Source organism: Malaya genurostris, chromosome 2, assembly GCF_030247185.1.
Source record: "Malaya genurostris strain Urasoe2022 chromosome 2, Malgen_1.1, whole genome shotgun sequence".
Classification (NCBI taxonomy): domain Eukaryota; kingdom Metazoa; phylum Arthropoda; class Insecta; order Diptera; family Culicidae; genus Malaya; species Malaya genurostris.
Window position 1 is genome coordinate 95,144,300 of NC_080571.1, and position 18,005 is coordinate 95,162,304.

At 35.8% G+C, this 18,005-nt stretch overlaps 1 protein-coding gene across 1 annotated transcript in view; it reads left to right on the plus strand.

Annotated features, from left to right (window-relative positions):
* The window catches only part of LOC131429449 (bumetanide-sensitive sodium-(potassium)-chloride cotransporter), a 46,161-nt gene that overhangs the window by 15,808 nt on the left and 12,348 nt on the right, over positions 1-18,005 (plus strand). The window contains exon 3 of the mRNA XM_058593579.1: positions 8,681-8,777. Coding sequence (XP_058449562.1) covers positions 8,681-8,777 — 97 coding nt within the window. The remainder of the gene's footprint in view (positions 1-8,680; positions 8,778-18,005) is intronic.

Consider the following 18,005-nt stretch of genomic DNA (forward strand, 5'->3'; position numbering starts at 1 on the left):
TTTGTCCGCAGATAACACTACACCGCATTCAGCAAGCTTGCCGTAGTTGCTTAGTTCCTTATTTTAGGGATAAGGAGTGTATCGAAAATAAGCTATTCACAAATTTTTCTTTCAAATTATGATAAAAAACGATATTTTATTCAAACTAAAAATTGATCCTTTATTGTACGAGGTTAAACTTGAGCATAACGAAAACCGGATGAAATTTAAGTTATTCCTTCACGATTTTTCGAACTTTTGATCGAACCCTCTTCATCAAGTTCCGGATTCGCGCATTTTTTGGACGCTTGAGCCCAAATTTTTTTGAACTCCTGCATGTTCCCAGCTGCGATAACCAGTCTTCTTAAAGAACCTCTTCACGATTGCCCAGTAACGTTCGATGGGTCGAAGCTGAGGCCAATTTGGTGGATTGATAACGAAATGTATACCCTTTTCCGCAAGCCAATTGAGAGTGGTTTTGGCATAGTGAGCCGACGCCAAATCCAGCCAAACCAGTGGAGGTGTACTATGCTTCTTATATAAAGGCAGCAATTTCTCCTGGAAACACTCAGATCGATAGATTTCTGCATTTATAGTTCCGGTAGTGTGAAAAATGGTTGACCTCAAACCACAGGAACATATTGCTTGCCATACCAGTACCTTTCGACCGAGTTTCTCCACTTGAATCGACCTGTCCGCATCGCTCACATCCTCCCCAACGACGACAGTAAAGTATTGTGGACCTGGAAGGGTTTTTGAGTCCTCTTTTACATAAGTCTCATCGTTATTCAAAACGCATGCATCCGGACCCTGCAAAAGACGCGAAAACAATTTCGGGGCCCTTATTGCTGCTCGCTTCTTCTGTTCTACATTTTGCTTCGAGATTTTCTGCTTCTTGTAGATGATTTCGCATTGACATTGATTTGTTCTTCATGATTAGAAATACAACTTTCTGGTCCAGTTTCGGGTTGGAAGAACCGGGTTTTCTGCCTCTTCCTGGTAGCTCATCATAAGAATAATGTTCCCCAAACTTATTAATTATGTTTTTAACACTGGCATGATGAATTCCAAACCTCTTCGCCAATTTTCGCATAGTAATACCCTTCTCACTTAGCTTTGTGTCCAGAACTTCCTTTTCAATACGCGACGTTTTGAAAACGCGGAATTTCAGCCGCACAAACAAGTAAAGAATCGAAAGCTGACAGCCAAACGCACAGCATGCTGCGATCTGAGCATAAAAAACCATCACAAATACATGCGTTCAACACAAATGTATGTGGATAGCTTATTTTAGATACACTCCTTATTTAACATACAACTAGTTAAGAGCTATTCCTTTAACATTCCTAATATCAAGAGGGTAAAAAATTACGGGATAAAAGTAGTTGAAACGCTGATTTTGACTGACTATATCTCAGCTGTTTTTAAACCGATTTCAAAAATTTGATCACCATTAGAAACGTAAATTCAATAAAAATATGTATGTAATGTATTGAGGGTAATGGATAATAAAGTTGCAAATTCAAAGTTATCTTAATAAGTGTAAACCAAAGTTTTTTGAAATATAGTTGGAACGCTTACTTTGGTGGCAAGAATATCTCAGATATTAGCAGTCCGATGTTAAAAATTGTAGAAATGTTAAACAAGTCCCTGTTTACTAAGACATCTCTTGGAAAAAAATCCGGAATTATTAACTGAATACCGGGACGATTTTTACCGCTAAGGAATTCATTTCATTACCGTTTACGTTCGAATCAATCACACTTCCAAACATTGTAGATGCATAATAACAACGCAAGTCCAACTTTAAACCATCTGGAACAGATTTAAGTTGTTATAAAAATCGTTTCGATATCATTTGTTATTTGTCTTGTTTTTCGTTGATTTTATATCATCTTGCTTGTTTACGTCCGTATCGACTTTTCGACGAACACATACTTGCGAATGAATGCGAACAAGCCATTCTTGTTTTCACTCGAATGTGTACCAACGCAATTCCTGTGCAAAAGAAGGATCGGCTTCGCAGGTAATTTTTTAGGAAGATTCCAAGCATAAAAAAAATTAGAGGGTTGTATTCAAGTCACGACCGAGCACAATAACATTAAAAATGAAACGTTTCTAGGGTCTTCATAATAAATACAAAAATAAAGATGATAATGATGATGATCCACTAAACTTCACTACACTTCAAAGTTACTTGAAAGCTCAATTTTAGATACAAACAACCTAAAGATTTAAACCTGAACAAAAGAAACTATTTTATTTTATGATGATAATTTTCGAGAAACGTACAAACTTATTAATTTGATTTGATTTATATCGTTTATTTATTACCATTATCAACCTAACAATGGTCGTTCACTGGGTGGACTTATTAAATTTATAAACAGATAATCGATCCAAGAGAATGTTGTACCAGTAATCTCAATAATGGTGTAATTTTATTAATCCTTCAAAATCGTCGATAATCTTCGAAAAGTGTCGGTAAATATTATGGAAACAATACGAGGAAGAAAACATGTGAAACAGTCCCCATAAAATATTTAGTTACTTACATTGATGTTATTAACACATGAATGAACATTGTAATAGTTACAACGCGTGTAGCCATCAGACGCTTATTGTTTTGAAGCAAATAATAATTGAACTGAAACTGGCGGTTAACCAAATTCCACGAGGGTTCCTATTCAAACGATACATGTAAAATCGCAGGTAAATAGCAGTTTATCTTTGATAGTATATGATATTGCATCTAATTGTACTGTATATGTGAACCTGTGGAACTCAATTTTACTACTAAAGCGAGGAGGCCGCTTTTAGATAAGTTTCAGAATTTAATTATGAATCTTTTGAAGCGTTTTATTCCTGGTGGGACAACAACTTGTTCAGTCACATTGTCACGTTTTGTTCGTATGCACGGAGAACCCTTCGATCATAAAATTGCGATATCGCAGTTTTTGATTTTTGCGATAGTTGATTTAACTAATTTCTTTTTGATTCAACCAATATCGTTTTTGATTTGTATATATTCAAGTAGTTGAAAAATATGTTGTTTTGAATGCTGTCAACTGCCGGAGACTCTTGAAAGCAAAACAATAATCGCAATGCCAAATCAAAAACTTTTTTAGTTGAAATCTGTTCGCGTCGCTTCAAAATGTCAATGAAAACAACATCGATGATTAAAGCGTTTGGTGAAATTGTGTCCATTCGATTTGAGAAATTTATGATTCCATAACAAGTGTTTTACAGCGGTGTTGTGATAAAGTTAACCTTGTTTAAGATGAAAAAGATTTGGTGACAAATTAGAAAATGTTAATGAATGATCATCTCGTAATCTTTCAGGTATGCGCAAAAATTTTATGCTTCTAATTCGATCATTGATTTACTTCCAACAGACTGTTTTACTTCCAGCTGTTTGATACCGATGATGATGTTCATGCATTAGCAATAAAACGCTTTTTGACATGAATTCAATTTATAGAAGTAACAGGAGCGAAGGATTTCAAACACACAGAACGCGCTGCGATTGAATGAACGCTGCGATTGAATTGCCGTCACAAAATTTCAATTCCCAGCGGTTGATGCAACCCAAGCTCATATAAATTGACTAAAATTATCAGTGCATAACTTTAGTTCAACCGACGACGTTCAACCGTTTGAAGGCATCATCTTTCAATACTCATTTTAGGTAAATTTAATAATTTTGCTAATTTGCAATGTCTAAAACAAATAAAACCGATTTATTTTTCAACTAACAAAATTTTGTTTCAATAACAACACCAGTTATTTCAACTAAAATATTTGTTGAAATTGAAAGGTATGTGTCCTCACTAATTGACAGCATTTTTTTTCAAACAGTTAAATTAGTTGTTTCAACCATCGTTTCTGCTAATCGAAAAACAAAAATGACAGTTTAGTTAAAACAACAATCGATTAGTTGTACCAAATTTTAACCAATCGAATTCAGAAAATCAACTAATATTTTGGTTGAAATGGGATCGCGGGTGGTTCCGTGTGGGAATTGAGATTTAAGTATGCAAAGCGATTCGTTGGCAAATTAAAACATTTTTAAGTTTACAATATTGAAGCTTTGGAATCATTTAAATTAGGAAAATCCATTAACAAATCATCGAGGAACAAGCGCTGCAAATTAGATCCGAAAAATCTATCGCCGATAATTCTAAATTGGCCTGATAGTTACCAGAGAATCAAAATAAAATACTCAATTCAAACCAATGGTATCCAATTGAAATATTCAAATGACGTTGTCTCATAAGTTTAAATTAAATGTTTCCGAATCGATTGTTTGTTGAATTATATAAATCCATCACCAAACGACTGAGTTATAAGCGTTCAAAATTATGACAGAAAATATTACGCGATTAGTTTTGCATGTTTTAAATTGACTCCCAGCCTCGGGAAGCGAAGTGTGAGGCATTTTTAATAGCAAAATCGACCAAAAATTTGCTAAACACATGTGATATTTCAAAAGAATCGGTAACCACGCTGATTCGGTTCTTCAATAGCTAGATGATATATAAGATACTCAAACGAACACGGTGTTGCACGGACAATAGGAAATTTCACCAAGGCATAATGCAAAAGCGATAATCCAGCAAGTGAACGCATATAAAATCCAGTCATCAGCTCACTGGACGAGCTACTTGTTTCATTCACAGTCAAACATCAACTAGGCAAAGAAATATTGTGCAGCCTATATTTATAGATTTCTCTTCATACTACGCAGAACGATGCGGTGTTTTTTATGCATGACGCAAAGCCTCCTATGCCGAACAAGAAGTTGACGTCATTTTGTACAACAGGGATTGGTGGATGAAAACATAGGTCGATTCCAACCATTTTTTTTCTTCCCGCGCAGCTTCAGCTCCATATGATGGGAAGAATGATCCAACAGGTTTTAACTTTTAAATACCTCGGGGTGTGGTTCGATTCCAAATGCACGTGGGGAGGACACATTAGGTATTTGATAACGAAATGCCAACAAAAAGTAAATTTTCTTCGAACAATAACAGGATCTTGGTGGGGTTCTCATCCGCAAGATCTAATAAAATTGTATCAAACAACGATACTTTCAGTGATGGAATATGGATGCGTTTGTTTTCGTTCCGCTGCAAACTCTCATTTTATCAAACTTGAGCGAATTCAGTACCGTTGTTTGCGAATTGCCTTAGGCTGCATGCACTCGACACATACAATGAGTCTTGAAGTTCTGGCGGGAGTTCTTCCATTAAAAGATCGATTTTGGGAGCTTTCATCACGCCTGCTAATAAGATGTGAGGTGCTGAATCCCATGGTAATTAATAATTTCGAACGACTAGTCGAGCTTCGATCTCAAACAAAATTTATGACAGTATATTTTAACCATATGTCACAGGAAATCAACCCTTCAAGATATATTCCTATCCGTGTCAGCATCCTAAGTGCCCCTGACTCAACTTTATTTTTCGACACATCCATGCAGCGTGAAGTGCGTGGAATCCCGGATCATCTACGCTCGACGGAAATCCCAAAAATATTTTCAAGTAAGTTCAGGCATATTGACTCTGAGAAAATGTTTTACACGGACGGATCGCGAATTGAAGAAGCGACAGGGTTTGGTATGTTCAACAATAATGTTTCGGACTCATTTAGGCTTCAAGAACCTGCATCTGTTTATATAGCAGAGCTAGCAGCAGTTCATTATAGTTTGAGTGTAATCGTCACATTATCTCCAAACCATTATTTCCTCTTCACAGATAGTCTGAGTGCAATTGAAGCCATTCGCTCAATCGCTGCTGGCAAAAATGAACCGTTTTTCTTGGGTAAAATAAAACAGTGTCTGAACGACATATTGAATAATAATTATCTAATCACTATAGTCTGGGTCCCGGCTCATTGCTCCATTCCAGGCAATGAAAGAGCCGATAATTTAGCCAAACGTGGTGCTATTGAGGGTGAAATTTATGAGCGACCGATTGCTTTCAACGAATTCTATAGTTCGTCTCGCCAAAGAACACTTGCCAGCTGGCAAGCATCTTGGGATAGAGATGATCTGGGTCGGTGGATGCACTCAATTATTCCGAAAATATCGACAAAGGCATGGTTCAGGGGACTGGATGTGAGTAGGGATTTCATTCGTGTGATGTCCAGACTCATGTCCAATCACTACACGTTAGATGCACATCTCCTTCGAATTGGGCTCTCCGAGACTAATCATTGTGCTTGCGGAGAAGGTTATCGGGATATTGATCATGTCGTTTGGACATGCGTGGAGTATCGTGATGTCAGATCTCAACTAATAAATTCTTTGCGTACCCAAGGTAAACTATCCAATATCCCAGTTCGAGACATTCTTGCTTGTCGTGACCTTTCATACATGAAACTTATTTATCATTTCATAAAGAAAATTGGAGTTTCAATTTAATAAAGGCCCCTTTTAAGACTTAGTTCTGATCCCAGCCGCGTCCATGAGTTCAACCAATAGCTAAATTAGAATAAAAATTATGTAATGATACAAACAAACTCGAAACAGTTTATGAAATTATCAACAAAATGTCTGAAAATAACAGCTTATTTTATAATTTATAGAAGTTAATCGTTTGGTTCAAATAATATTTCCGGGTAGATTTCATAATTAATGACGAGTTACCTAAGATGATATTTAAGCTATAAGAGAATATGTTTTAATAAATTCAAAACGTTGTGACTATGTTAGAATTAAATTAGGATAAGAATATTATGTAAAAGTGATGCTACGGCGAAGAAAAACTTATGTAAACTGCCTTAAGAAATAAACGTATTTATGGAAAAAAAAACCATTTTTTCAATAGTATGCTATTGAAATACTGAAGCGACGTCGTCATACATGTTTAAGTTAAAAGTTTCCGAATCGATTGGTTGTGAAATTATAACAATCCATCAACAAATGACCGAGTTATTAACGTTCAAAATTATGACACAAAAAGGTTACGCGACTATTTTTGAAACTTAAAATTGACACCCGGCCCCATATAGTGAAGAGTAAGGCATTTTTAATGCCAAAAAGTGACGAATGCTACATAATAAATAAATATCGCTCTTAAGATCAATTCTATTCAAGTCGTCAAAAAAAAATTTTGAAAGTAAACTTCGCGCAAAGTAAAAAATACCATTGGAAATAGCAGTCCGATCAGTAGTATTTGCGAAAAATATGTTGCATTTTTCTTGCAATTTTGTCATGTTTTCGACAGTCTGCTTATTTATTACATTGGTAAAATCATGCATTCAATATGAAATAAAGCATGTTTATCCATGGCATATTACTATGATTTCTATGATTTCCATAAAGTACCTAACAAATAAGGTAAAATTTTATGCGTAAAATCTTGTAACCGCCCATATATTCAAAGGCTCACCAGAAAAAAACACACATTCTACTATGATCGCTATGCTGTACATATTTCTTCAAAAAACAAATTTATCTTTTGATTGCAAATCACCTTTACATTCGAGTCCAAACCACGGCATTTCGTCTATTTGTCTTTAAAACTATTCAAAACTAAACTGGCATACATTCTAGCGTTTCACATATGGCTAATTGCAAGAATTGGAGTGATTTCGTCATAGCTTAGCATTTATTTGAAGAAGTTTACTGATATTTAAATATTTTGTGGCAAAATTCGAGTCCAAACAAGAATGGCTTATTCGTATTCGTAAGCACGTAAACAAGAATGAGGGTGATTAAAATATACGCGCCATTTTTTTGTATTCTATGCTAACTTCAACAATTGTGATACGTTCTTTGTGAACCAAACCCACGAGAGCCCATCACCTGCAATTCAGCCTGGGTAATATCAAGCATTTAATTTAATGGAGGCATAATACGTGTTTGATTTTATTCTCTTCGGTCGGTACCTAATTATACTGTGGTCGGAGCTTTTCATCCCAGCGATGACGTTAGAGCGCCGAGATAGTAATGGATTTCCAAACGATCTAAGAAAGTAACGTAAAGTGAATAATTTCAGCAGTTGATCTAGAAAATAATTATGCGCAAAGTTAAAGTTACATTATTTCGGGCAGAGCGACCTAAGTCATTTCATCTTATTTCTAATTTTCATTGAAAAAATTCAATTATAGTACAGATACGACACAAATCAGGTTGCATTTGTGTTCTAATGTTATGATTGAACGAAGCCATAGTCATTCGCTCTCACTTTTTCTACTGCCGCTTTGATGTCTAGCATTAACATCCATACTAAGCACTATCAGCTTGTAGCTCTTATCATATTGATTGTTATCCGGTAATCAAGTTACGCTACGTCGATCGGAGAATATTTAAATGCGTGTAATCTCGAAACACTTCCAGCAGTTTGAAACACCTTCCGATTTCATACGATTCAGTCGATGGGAACCTTTGGAAGTGACAAGGCATTGTGTTTATCGAACAATACGAGAGCCGTTTTCTAGTTCAATTACCGGAGTACTTAGCGAAAATGAAACAGTTTAAGAAGTTGCTTAGCGGAATTAGCATGCTCAGTCATAAACTAGGACGAAAGAAAAGTGTGGATAAGCCAGATGTTGGAACAGTAATGTGCAACATAACGAGGTACTATACAAATGTTTGAGCTCAGTGAATTATCAAGCCAAAAATTTTAGGAGTTCCAGCGTTTGTTAAATTTATTCGTTCTACAATATGATGTTTAGTGCACTTGTATGATTGCAGGGAACCTTTACCACGCTTGGAATACTATCGCACTTCGAAACGATGCCTTAAACGTCCCTCCATTGGCGAGCTGCATGGGGATCTCGATAGGAATCCGGTAAGTTTTAAAGGATATACAAAAGATATTTTCCCGCGTTTCTGTCATATTCTTCGTGAGTGTCGGTGAAATGTAATCATTTGGAAATGAAAAGAAAAAAATATTGATTGATAGAAGATTTCATACAATAGATCTCATGATTTAACATCAATATTAGAAAATTCATACATCAATTCATATTTACATAGCATATCATTCTTTTGTTCCTCATAGTCATAGGAATCTGAAACGTCTTGGGAATCATTAGACATAGAGTCGCGTGTAGCTCAAAAATCCATTGGTACAATCAATATTGCGGTCATAATACAACAAAACGTCATATATTAGCAAGGAATCAATTTTTTTATGAATTTAACACATATGACATGTGCAATATTGGCTAAACTAAAAAGAAAGTAGTGAAAAGGAGATTGAAATTTTCCGGCGGTTTGCTAATAAAAAACCACGTTAGTAATGTAGAAATTAAGTAGTGCAATTATTGATGAGTCGTCTTGATGTCTTTCATTGAATTCAAACATTGCTTAAACAGAAATGCAATATCTTATTTTTGCATGAAACTGTCATAAGTTATTTTCAGGAATAAGGACTTTGCTAGAAAAAAAACATATTCATTTTCTTGTAACTAAAATTGAAAAATTATAGAAGTATTAGTAATATTCATGCCGGTTTCATGACGATCAGCCAAGAAAGACCTCTTAAGAGCAACTTCAGCAGCTGCAAGATTCATATGGATGGTCTAAAATGTAACTGAAACTGAAACAAACGTATCCCCAACAAGCCGTTTTCGTTTTATTTATTCGACCAGTTCTACTGTAAAATTTAAACAGGTATACGCTGCCGTTCTATTTTTTCTATATTTGAAACACAGATAAAACGCTGCTGGGGCTGCCAGTTTATTTTGTTATAATTGCTGGATTCAAATATTAAAACTGACATAAAATATGCATCTAGAACTAGAACACTCCTGAATATGCCCTAAGGGGTTATGATACGTTGAGGGGCAAAAGTGAGCTAATTTTGGTGAAATTTGTAAGGGATTTAAGCAATTGTTATGGCATTTTTTTAAACGTCGAAAGACAGTTTTTCTGGTAGTACTATCGAAAAAAAATAAGTTGAGCAATAAAAAATTGAAAATTGTCAGATTTCCCCGATTAGTGTCTTTTACAGCAGTGAAATATATTTTTTGAACTAGTTGAACGTTTTGTTTCCAAAAAAACGTGTTGATAAAAAATCCATTTGTGCGGTGACCAAAATTCTAGTTCACAAGTTTTCAAATACGAAGTACACAAGTTTCCAAACACGAACAATTTAAAAAAAATATATTGAAATCAATTGAAAAGTTTTTGATACATCACGTCTACTACAACGGTAATTTTTAAAACCTGCTATTGAACAACTCCAGAAAGTAACAACAGAAAAAATGCTTGAATGTGACATAAAGCTTGTTCGTGACCGAATCTAAACATTTTAAATTTGGAATAAAACAAATTTGCTGTTAGTTCAATCCAAGATGCATTATCTTAAAACAATTACAGTTATTTAATTAGGCTGTATGAAGAAACTTTTGAGTTTACTTCATCCATTAGAATCTGTGCAGACTTTTCTGCAACCGGTTTAGCTGCTTTTGTTCAAAATTATGGTATCTTGCTGTATTAAAAGAGTTCACTCTTCACGAGAACAATACCGCTGGATAGGTCGCAACTCCGGGCAGTTAACTGGATTTCCCTTTTTCGGTGCAACATGGACTGCATTAGCTTTATACTTTTCCTAAACAGTAGTTTGGTGTTGTGTTAAGATGTCAAATCAGGCCACAATAACGAGGGAAAATCATGGCATGCTCCTCTACGCCGTTCCGTTGCATGGCAATATAAAAGACTTTCCGGGAAGCTGCTTGAAATCTTGCAGCACATAAGTTTTATCGTTCATGATCACGCAGGAAAACTTTGTCAAATATTCGTCAAACTTGCGAGCCCGGGTTTTTGGGTGTCACATTCCGTTTATCATTACGATTCGATACAGTTGGTACGGTGGTTGGAAGTATGCACGAAAGCTGGAGACATTTTTTTTCAAGTCGCAGCACAAAACGAAAGATCTGGTCTCTTCTGCAATATTTACTTCACCTACACGTCCTTCTGCTGGTTCCTGAAATCCGTTTTCGTTCCGCTCTCAGCCTTCCTGGCTGTTGTCAAACGACATCCATGCGAGTTTGTTTATTTTTTCCTTTTTTTATGAGTTGCTGTTGCCATTCTAACAAATTCCGACACACTTTGGTACCCGTGTATCTCCGATTCCGCTGAAACTCCAGAATAAGATGTTTGGTGTACGTAGTTTATTTTTCGATCAAATTCGATAGATGTAAAAAATGTACATACATATGTTGAATGTGAAACAGTTTCAACATTTTGATGAAAATGTTTTGAAAATTATAAGCGAGCTGTTTTGTGTGGAAATTTTACTGAGCCTACTATGTCGCACCACATGCTTAGTTGAGCTAAAGAAAAATCATGTGTGTAAAACAATATACGGAATTTTTCAGACAAATACATTAAGTGAATCTTCAACTTCACTGTCGTAATGCGTTAAATAGTACTCAGAGACAGGATTGAGTGTTAAAGTGGTAAAGTCAAATTATCAGCATAATTTCAAACGTTAAATTTACACACTTAGAAAAAATCATGTAAATTTACGTCTTTATAGATGTACATAAAAGGAGCGCCGTAGTTCATTTAAATTTACTATTCAAAACATGTAATGATAAGTTATATTTTTAACTTTACAGTTAATGCAGATGAAGTCTACATCGATACAGACACAAAAATTATTTTTACATGTTAGAAGATGTAATATTGTGTCATCACCGATGAAATTACGACATACTTGCACTTAGGTCAAGCGTATATTTCATTTTTTCTAAGATAGACACGCACGTTGAATAGATAATTGACTTAATTAGTCACTTTCTTAAGTTAACCTGTTAGTAAAATTTTTAATCAATAATTTTAATCACAATTCAATTGTAATATCCACTGGCATTGGTTTATACCAACAAACTTACAAAACGGACACAAAGACGACGACTACAACAAATAGTTTGGAATTGGTATCTGTATTGTAATAATTACATCTTAGTGAAGGTGTAAGGGCATATTCAGTAGTGTTCTAGTTCTAGATGCATAATTTATGTCAGTTTTAAAATTTAAATCTGGATTTTATAACAAGAAAGACTTACAGCCCCAGCAGTGTTTTACTCGTGTTTCAAACATAGAAAAAAATATAACGGTAGCGTATCCCAGTTTTAAATTTGACAGAAGAACTGTTCGAATAAATAAAACTAAAACGGCATGCAGTGGATACGTTTGTTCCAGCTTCAGTTCTATTATAAATCTTCCGTATGAAACTTCCAGCTGCTGAATTTGCTCTAATGACGTGATAGTGGACAATAGAAATTAATAACGACAAAGAAAATGAAATTGATTCTTAATAAAAATTTCCAACCTTCATCAATGTTTAGAAGGTTTGTTACATAATGTCCGAAAGACAAAATTGCAATGGCTCATACAATTGTGATAAATGCGCTGAAGTTGATGAATAACTTTGAGTAAATGTTTCACTAATTATTTTCAGCAAAAGCTCAATATGGAATAGAAGCACATATGGTTGCTGAACTGGGAATTACATTGCAATAATTTTGTAAATTTTTACTACTCCAATGCGCTTAAATGTCGTTCGAGGGCACAAAGATGCCTAATTCTCACTGTTGTCTCAACTGATAAAATCGGTTTGTTTTTTTTTTTCTTTGAAGAACAATACTACAATTGTTATACAAAAATATAAACATCTAACCATCGTTATCCGATATAAATATTTTAGGAGAACGTAGAAACAATAGTAACATTTAACTATGGGGACGGGTATAGCGTGATGAGTAAGTCGATGTTTTTAACGCAGCCCGCCTGGGTTCGATTCCCAACCCTGCGCATATGGTCAGAAAGTTTGTCTGGCCCGAAAAGATATGGTCAGAAAGTTTTTCTGGTCCTAAGAGGCGAATGACCTTTAGGTTAAAACCTCTATAATCGAAACAAAAAAAAACATTTCACTGTTCTTTTCCTCATACCGTTTGATGATTTGGACATTAGACATTTGCTGTGAATTCATCGGTTATTCGTACACTTCAAGTAAAAAAGAAATACAAGAGTGCCTGAGCTATATTAGAATAACTCAAGCAAAGTACATTTTTTTTTATATATCGTCTATTTATACCCGGCTTTAACAGCAAAGTACTTAAGTTTTTTGATAATTCTTCAGTCTGATTGAATTCGGGTGAATTCATGATTGCTAGAAATAATATGTGAAAGATATGAATTTTGGGAGGGACAAAGTTCTCTTACTAGCAAATTTTCCAGAGATGCCGGTAACCGAACACCTGTTTTGAAATGACCAAAATGATGGCTTTACTAAATAGGTTAAAAAATTCCAATCGCTGGAATCATTTCAAATTCTTAATAAGTTGTTAGCTAAGGACTTTTACTTTCCATTGCCATATAAATGTCTACATGATGCACTCAGTCAAAAGTTATAATTCAAAACTAAGAGCATACCGATAATCGAACACCCTCCACTAAGTTTGAGAAACAAAAAAAAATGGGAAACTATTTTTTTTCGTTGTTACTGTTTTTAATCATTTTTCACTTAGGCATATGAATATTGTAAAATATTTTGATGCAGTTTTATGATCGAAACAAATCCAATTAAAATTATATTAAACAGCTTATTTTGGTTCTGATTATCATATTCTGGAGTCAGACACGTACCCAGAGGGAGTACCAAGGGGCGCTGCCCCATCCCGAGATTGGAAATTATAGATTGCTTTTTACATACGATTTCTATACATAGAAAACTTTTTAGTTAAAAGAATTTGGTTTAAAAAAAACATTTATGGGAGGCAGAACGGCGAAGGAAGACATTACAGTCTAAATGATATGAGTGGGCAAAAGCCCGTTTGAGTGTACCAAAACATTTCAATGGCACTAATCTCAAAGAGGCATAAAAACCACTATCTTTTCCAATACACTAAAATTTACACATAATACATTCAAAATTGTCGTTGTTAATAAATAAAACTATACAAACACCATACGTTAATCATACAAACACCAATAAATAGTATACAAAAATATCACAGTAATTGTTATCTTAGACGATGCTATTTTTTTTGATGAGTCGCCAAACTCGAAGGTACACTCTGCTCGTGAAAAAGTACGTATCATTGAAGAGACGGGTTCGTGATATCCATAGCTCGTCCGATGGAACCTTGTTGATAATAACGACACATCGCGGGTTCTTCTAGTGGCTCGAAGATCCAAACGGGATAGTAGTTCAGGTGCATCAATTTCACCATTCAGAATTTTCGCAACTGTTAAGGCTTGTTGAATACGACTACGACGCTCTAATGATTCAAGATTTAATAGCTGACAAAGATCTTGATATGGCGGTAGGTTCTGCGGGTCACGCCAAGGTGGATTCCTGAGAGCTAATCGTATGAATCTTTTCTGAACTCTTTCTAGTTTTAGGCACCAAGTTAACTGATACGGATTCCAAACTGGCGATGAAAACTCAAGAATTGGCCGAACTAAGGAGCAATAAAGAGATTTTAAGCAATATGGATTCGTAAAGTCACGAGATATTTTAGATATGAATCCCAGTTGTCGATTCGCTTTTTTAGTTATATGAGCCATGTGGGAGCTAAAGCTCAGTTTGTGGTCCAATAGATTGCCAAGATCACTGATTTCATTGATTCTACGTAACGGTATACCATCAATGCTGTAACTGAAGATGATCGGATCGCTCTTCCTATGAAAAGTCATTACGGCGCATTTAGCGATGCTAATGGTCAGCTGATTTGTTCGACACCAATCCACGAAGCTATTCAATAGTGTTTGTAATCGAACGCAGTCTTCGGTCGAATTCAGTGCCAAATAGAGTTTGAGATCGTCAGCAAATATTAGTTTACATCCAGTACCCAAAACGGAAGCTACATCATTAAAAAAGAGTATGAAAAGCAGGGGACCCAGATTACTACCCTGTGGTACTCCTGATCCATTGGTAAATGCGGATGATTCGCAAGAACCCAGTTTAACACGAATGATCCTGTGGGTAAGGTAAGATCGTAGCCAAGTAGTTAGCTTGTGTGTGGCTCCGAGCAGACTGAATTTGCGAAGAAGAACTTCATAGTCGATACGATCGAAGGCTGCTTTCAGGTCAGTGTATATAACATCCACCTGTAATTTATTCTCCATTTGGTCGATACATGTTGACGTAAATTGCAGTAAATTCGTTAAAACAGAACGCCCTGGCATGTATCCATGCTGGTCAGTTGAGATGTAGCTAGCGATACGACGGAGAATAAATTGATTGACGATGATTTCAAATATTTTACTTCCTGCCGAAAGATTCGTAATTCCACGATACTGTTGGATATTCCGTCTATCTCCATTTTTAAACACAGGAAACATGTAGGATTGTTTCCAAATATCGGGAAACTTTGCCTCATTAAACGATTGGTTGAAGATTTGAAATAATAATATCGATGATATGATATCATGAGTCTAGTGCTCCTTAATATTGTGGTTTTCAGAGTTTCATGGTGGCCAAGACTCCACTACCGACGAATTTTTTGCGCTTACAAAGGACAATGTCAAAACTACACGAAATGGTGTTGGATGACTGGAAATAGAAGGTGCGCGAGATGCCTACTCAGGATTAAAAAGACGAACGCGAACGCACTTGGGAAACATGTTAGGCTATGCTGATGCAGATTCGGTTGGACTTTTGTGCAAGTTGGTAACTGAAGACAAGACCTGGATTCATTTTTACACACCAGGAAACATAATGATTATCCGAGAATGAACTGAAGCCGGAATGAGTGTTCCGAAGCAGTCTGGGATTGTCATGGTATACTTTCTGGGAGTCTGGGATTGTCATGGTATACTTTCCATGAACTGCTTTGAAAAGGGAAAATTAAACCATCGATAGTGAATATTGGAGCGTGCATTATTGGAGCGATCGAATACCGAACAAATCGTCAATATGCCTGTACATAAGAGCAACGCTACCATCAACGATTTAGGGTTCCAAGTGCTTCCCCATCCACATTATTCACCCGATTTAGCTTCCTCGAACTATCACGATTTCCTTGTGCGCTTCTTTGTTCCAAACGATCAAGGAATCGATGTGAGTTTTCCGGAATCTGAAATCGGGAACCGCCGAAGTAAGTTTGTAGCAGTTTTGACGAGCGTAAAGAAGACTTTTCTGGTCCTCACGGGAAACAAAGGAGCCACCTCGGGATGTCCATCTCCTCTGTGTGACGAAAAGCAAGCAAAATTTCTCCCCTCGCACTGACAACTTCAACGAGAGCTCTTCTCTTTCACTTATATACACCACTGTTGTATAAAGTGTGCACGCATCATGAGTGCGTTTGTTTATTTCCTTTTACCTCTTCCACTGAATCGCACCAAAGTGCTAGAGCATTAGCTAATAAATTCTTTGAGGTGGATGCAGATACTTTCACAGAGGTGTACACGCCGGGGAGCACTCTGGTGTATGGTTTGCATAGAAGAAGCGTGGGGCACGCAAAATCAGCAAAATAAAACAATTCTGTATAAAATGTTCAAAACGACGTATGTAACAATGAGAGATTCTCTTTGTTTACTTTCTCTTTTGATTATTACGGCACTCTTAGCAATCCTCCTTTCCAATTATTTACCGATAATAATAACTAAAGCTATCATCTTTTAATCTGCTCTGGAGAAATTAACGAATATTTCGCAATAATCGAAAGAGAAAGTAAACAAAGAGAATCTCTCAATGTTACATACGTCGTTTTGAACATTTTATACAGAATTTATCGTTAAAATTTCAATTTTCATTGCAATTTTTTTATAGCAAGGCCAGATCTACTCTCTATTAACTGAAGTTCACAGAAGTGTTCGTTCAACATCACGCACCAGTGATCACTTGGGTGTGTTTAGGCGAGAGCACGTGAGAGTGATTCGTGCGAAGAGAATGTTATTCTCTCGCACCAGCTTCTTTCAACACAAGCACGCAATCAAATTCTGTCTGTATGGACACTGAAAAGAAGTGCGCTTTCCTCTTTGTGTGGAGCGGAGCAAATGTATTCGCAGTGTACAATTGAAACCTACGCCCTGGTGTATCTCTCTAGTGAAATGCCATCTTTGCGCTCGGACCACTGATTTTCATACTATTAATTAATGAACTTTGCAGTGAATTCAAAGAATATGTCGCATCATCGTTAGCCTTGTGGATTGAGGTGGTTTACAAATAGACATGTGTAACCGAAACAATAACCCTTATTACCGGTGTCACTACACGGGGAAAACAAAGAGAAGTGACTGAGACCCTTATTATGGGTATCACTTCAAGGTGGAAATCAAGTGAAGTGAATGTGAAGGTCCTTATTACGGAAGTCGCTTCAGAGACAAAAGTAATTACTTAGATGAACTTGATGTCATTATGAACATCACGCCACCAACATTTTGTTGAAAAAATTAGTTTTTTCCACCACACGGAGAACCCTTCGATCATAAAATTGCGATATCGCAGTTTTTGATTTTTGCGATAGTTGATTTAACTAATTTCTTTTTGATTCAACCAAAATGGTTTTTGATTTGCATATATTCAAGTAGTTGAAAAATATGTTGTTTTGAATGCTGTCAAATGCCGGAGACAGTTGAAAGCAAAACAATAATTGCAATGCAAAATCAACAACTTTTTTAGTTGAAATCTGTTCGCGTCGCTTCAAAATGTCAATGAAAACAACATCGATGGTTAAAGCGTTTGGTGAAATTGTGTTCATTCGATTTGAGAATTTTATGATAACAAGTGTTTATCTAACAGCGGTGTTGTGATAAAGTTAACCTCGTTTGAGATGAAAAAAATTTGGTGACAAATTAGAAAATGTTAATGAATGATCATCTCGTAATCTTTCAGGTATGCGCAAAAATTTTATACTTCAAATTCGATCATTATTTACTTCCTGCAGACTGTTTTACTTCCAGCTGTTTGTTACCGATGATGATGTTCATGCATTAGCAATAAAACGCTTTTTGACATGAATTTAATTTATAAAAGTAACAGGAGCGAAGGGTTTCAAACGCACAGAACGCGCTGCGATTGAAGGCGCGTTTGAATTGCCGTCGCAAAATTCCAATT